Genomic DNA, 4,984 nt, shown 5'->3' with positions numbered 1-4,984 from the left:
CAAATTTAAGGCTGTAATCTTTCATCTTCTGCCCCAAGTGTTTCAAGTCCTCTTCACTTTCTGTGAGCAAGACAGTGTCATTTGCATAATGGAGGCTGATGATGAGTCTTCCTCCAATTCCAATGCTACATTCTTCTTCACAGTCCAGCTTCTTGAATGATTTGCTCATCATACACATTGAGTATCTATGGAGAAAGGATACAGCCCCAATACACACCTTTCCTGATTTTAAACCATGCAGTGTTCTCTTGTTCTATCTGGACAACTGGTTGGACAAATACCATGCCTTTCAAGCAGGCATCCAATAAATGAGTCCAACATATATGTAAATAACACTCAAAATGTCCTAAGTACAACTTACCTCCCTTCTAAGATGGGTAAAATATGCGTGCACTGGTATCCAGATGAAATGATGAGCCCACTGGAACTCAAGTTCTTTGGCTTATTGTGGTAGAAGCTGAAGAGACTGTCGATTCCATAGGCAACCTTTGGAATCCCGTAGCACTCAAAGAGAAGCTCGGACATCATTTGCCGTGAATACAAGGGGTTACACACAGCTTCTGTCAAAACGATGGGGTGATCCACACAGCCCTATTTTGAAAGAGAAGGGCAGCCAGATGAGTGATAACAGAAACACAGTCTTCTTAAAACATTAAAGAAGCCAAAATCCTTAACATGGAGCTGAATTTGCTTTTGGTCTCTCGTCAATCTAATCTAGGGTAATGGGAAAGCATTCACTTCAGCTCTATCGGAGACTGTCCTGGAAAATATGAAAATCAAACAATTTAAGGTTATTATGTCAAGCCCACCCAAACTGTCAGCAAATTCAACTGGGCTCTTTTTCAAGAAAGCTATCTCCAAAATCCAACTGCTTCCTACCACATCTGCTGCTACCTCCTCTGAGCCACCATCATCCCTCATTGCTGCCTCCTCTGAGCCACCATCATCCTTCACATAGATCGCTGCAACATCTCAATGGTCTGTTCCATCCTTTCCCCCAGGACAGTCCATACTGAAACCAAGCTGTTGTTGCTGGACACAGAGAACCCATGTGCCCATGCAGAACTGCCCCATAGGCTTTTCCATGCTGTTATGAAAGCTATTCATGAGGTCTTTGTTCAACAGTCCCAACCACCAAGCCATTCAGTTAGGAGCCTGGTGCTTAAACATCGTACTGCCAGGACTCTGCGTTTCCAATCCATAGAGCTGCTTTTAAAACCTAAGTCTTAAATACTGCATAGTGCCACTGTTGTAAATGGGACTGACATCGGGACTAAGAAATGAGGGGATAAATAATGTATACTGCATTGAAACAGATGAGGGAGAGAACTATTTCAAAGGAATATAGGATTAGGTATTATTCTCATGGCAAGGTTACAGAAAAAAGAAATGCATATTAAAGTGGACTGTGGATTGGGAAGAGGGAAATGTATAACGATCATTTTTTTTCCTTCAAGAAGAAAAATGAACTGGGGGGAGGGGTGGGTAGGGAGGAAAATGTGCAACAATGAATGAATGGGGGGAAATTAATGGAAAGAATATGCCGTAAAAAATATATATGTTGTATTAAAAATCATTAATTAAAAAAGAAAGAAGTTCAGGCTGCTTTGAAGGAAATGGCAAAAAATAAGGCTCCAATTGACATAGTTCAGTTAACAGATGCTGCCCTGGACGTGCTCACCAAGTTGTGCCAAGAAATCTGGAGAACAACCACTTGGCCAACTGACTGGAAGAGATCGGTATTTGTTCCTATCCCAAAGAAAGGTGACCCAACAGAATGTGGAAACTACAGAACAATCTCACTGATTTCACATGCAAGCAAGATTTTACTGAAGATTATCCAAAAACAACTGGAACAGCACATCAACAGAGAACTACCAGAAGTCCAGGCTGGGTTTAGAAGGGGTCGTGGTACTAGAGATATTGTAGCTGATGTTAGATGGATCTTGGCTGAAAGCAGGGAATACCAGAGGAATGTCTATCTGTGTTTCATTGACTATGCAAAGGCATTTGACTGTGTAGATCATAACAAACTGTGGCTGACTCTGAGAAGAATGGGAATCCCAGAACACTTGATCGTTCTAATGTGAAACTTATACTTGGACCAGGAGGCAGTCGTCAGAACAGAGCAAGGGAACACTGCATGGTTCAAAATTGGGAAGGGCGTATGCCAGGGATGCATCCTATCTCCATACCTTTTCAACCTCTATGCAGAACAGATTATCCAGGAGGCTGGGCTCTATGAGGAGAAATGTGGGGTCAAGATTGGTGGACGATTTATCAACAACCTGCGTTATGCGGATGATACAACCCTGCTTGCTGAAACTGAAGAGGACCTGAAGCGCCTGCTGCAGAGTGTCAAGGACTGCAGCCTACAATATGGATTGAGGCTCAATGTCAAGAAGACAAAGATTCTCACCACTGGACCAACTGGCAGCATCAGGATGGATGGTGAAGAGATTGAGATTGTACACAGCTTTAGTTTGCTTGGCTCCATAGTCAACAGTCTTGGCACCAGCAGCCAGGAAATTAAAAGGCGCATTGCCATGGGAAAGTCTGCTGTTAGGGACCTCTCCAAAGTACTGAAGAGCAATGGTGTCTCTCTGGAGACTAAAGTGCGTCTGATACAGTCTATGGTCTTCGCAATCACTTGTTATGCATCAGAGAGTTGGACAATGACCAGGGATGATAGAAGAATTGATGCCTTTGAGCTGTGGTGCTGGAGAAGAGTATTGAGAATACCATGGACTGCTAGAAAAACAAACAGATTTGTCCTGGAAAGGGTTAAACTGGGTAGCTCCTTGGAGGCAAGGATTCTGAGGCTCCGTCTAACATACTTTGGACATGCTGTGAGGAGGGACAGGTCCCTGGAGAGGGATATCATGCTTGGGAGGGTGGAGGGACAGTGCAGGAGAGGAAGGCCCTCTATGAGGTGGATTGATTCAGTGACTGGGATAATTGGGATGGGAGTGTCAGAGACAGTGAGATTGGCACAGGACAGAGCGGAGTTTAGGGCTGTTGTACACAGGGTCGCTATGAGTCGCAAGCGACTCGACGGCACATAACAACAACAACAACAACACAAAAAAACCCATTTAATTAAAACGAAAACAAAACCAAAAAACATACGTCTTGGCTCAGCTCAATACCCTGCACTAGTTCACATTACACCTACTACAAATGCTTATAAAGCACAATATTGGGTCCTGTGGTTACCTCTCTGACCCCCTCTTCCACTTGGTACTGCTCTCCTCTTCACACTGCTATTGTCAAGGTACCAAAACACTGTCTGTCTCTATGGCTTTATCCTACGTGAGCCCGCTGTGTGGCTATTGTGTTCACCTCTCTCACTGCAGACATCTCTGTTTTCAGTGACCTACTTTAACAAACTTTCCTAGTGGTTGGCACACTCCTGCCTCAGGACCTTTGCACTGGCTCTTCAGGCTACTTCCTCACATGCCCACATGCTGGCCCCCTCAATCACCTCCTCCAAGTCCTTGCTCAAACTTCACCTTCTCCTGGAGACCTAACTCTAACCATCTTCCGTTAAAATGCAACTCTCCCTCTATCTTGCCCTAGAACTTACTTAATTCTGGTGTTTGTAGTCTACACTTTCATTGAGTTGCATTCCAACTACCTAGAGAAGTGCCTGGCAAAGGTTAAGCACTCAATAAAAATTTGTTACTAAATGAGCCATTAACAAAGGCAGGAATGTCCACTCCAAGGGAAAAGGGGACAGAGGGTAGAGGGTGTGGCATTGCTCATGGCTTGGACAAATACTATGCCTTTCAAGCAGGCATCCAATAAATGAGTCCTCAGCATATGTGCAAGTAACACTCAAAAATTCACGGCTCTAGGGGAGCTCTGGTGGCCTACTGGCAAGGAGCTGCAACTACAATCCCAGAGGCGCACGGTTTGAATCCACCAGATGCTCTGCCGGGGAAGGAGGGACAATCTCCTCCTGTACCAGTCAGATCTGATTTGACGGTACACGCACACAAAAATAATAAAATAAAATAAAAAATTCAGGGCTCTAACTCCAAGCACAAGTGATTGTTAAGTGCTGCTGAGTTGGAACAGACTCAGCGGGGGTTTCAGAAGCTGTAAATCACACGAGGAGGACACTTCCCCAAAGCAAGTGGTGGATTTGAACCACCTGCCCCTGGTTTAGCAGCACAGCTTTTTACCTACTAGGCCACCAGCGCTCTCTTTACACACGTTGTTGTTGTTGTGAGGTGCCCTTGAGCTGCATAGGGCTCACAATGAATGACCCTATGAACAACAGATCTGAACCCTGTCTTATTTTGTACCATCCTCACAATCATTGACATACTAGAGCCCATTGCTGCCATCACTGTGTCAATCTATCTGGTTGAGGGTCTCCTTCTCTCCTGGCGACCCTCCACCTGTCCAAGCATGAAGTCCCTCTCCAAAGAATGCACATGATAGACGCTTAATACCGGATCAACAAACGGAACGAATGACAATCCCAGGCACTGCAGCGGCTGGTAGCTCTGGGGGTGACGGTGAGCAGAGCAAGCCCACCCTGCTGCCCGGATCGTCCACACCCACCCCAGCCCCTCACCTGCGAGGAGACGCCCAGGTGCTGGAAGCTGTAGTCCAGCAGCATCTCCTGCAGCTCCAAGTTAACCGGCACGTTGCGGTCGAAGGGCGAGCGCAGCATCCAGCGCAGCGGCTCCAGGCTGCCCAGCGCGTTGCCCACCTGCGGACCCGGGCCGCCCCGCGCCGCCCCACGGCCGCGGGCGCACACGGCGCGGAACTGCAGGCGCGGCTCGGGGCCAGGGTCCGGGCCGGGACACGCCCAGCCGGCCCGGGCCTGGAACGACCCATTGTCCAGCACCAGCGGCACCGGCAGCGGCCCGTATGCCACCGGGCTGGCCTCCAGCACTGGATCTGGAGCGGAGCGAGCATCGCGGAACAGGAACACATTGGCCGCGGGGCCCACGGCACCGGCCGCCGCCAT

General features: G+C 47.5%; 1 protein-coding gene across 1 annotated transcript in view; it reads right to left on the bottom strand.

The window, feature by feature from the left end:
• The window catches only part of ACTR5 (ARP5 actin-related protein 5 homolog (yeast)), a 28,090-nt gene extending 23,106 nt beyond the window's left edge, over positions 1–4,984 (bottom strand). The window contains exons 1-2 of the mRNA XM_006881714.1: positions 4,586–4,984; positions 362–591 (exon numbers count right to left, since the gene is read on the bottom strand). Coding sequence (XP_006881776.1) covers positions 362–591; positions 4,586–4,984 — 629 coding nt within the window. The remainder of the gene's footprint in view (positions 1–361; positions 592–4,585) is intronic.

Source organism: Elephantulus edwardii, unplaced genomic scaffold (genome assembly GCF_000299155.1).
Source record: "Elephantulus edwardii isolate Elephantulus edwardi_28Jun2011 unplaced genomic scaffold, EleEdw1.0 scaffold00015, whole genome shotgun sequence".
Lineage (NCBI taxonomy): Eukaryota > Metazoa > Chordata > Mammalia > Macroscelidea > Macroscelididae > Elephantulus > Elephantulus edwardii.
The sequence above is the reverse complement of the archived record's forward strand: the minus strand, read 5'-3'. Positions and strand labels throughout refer to the sequence as shown.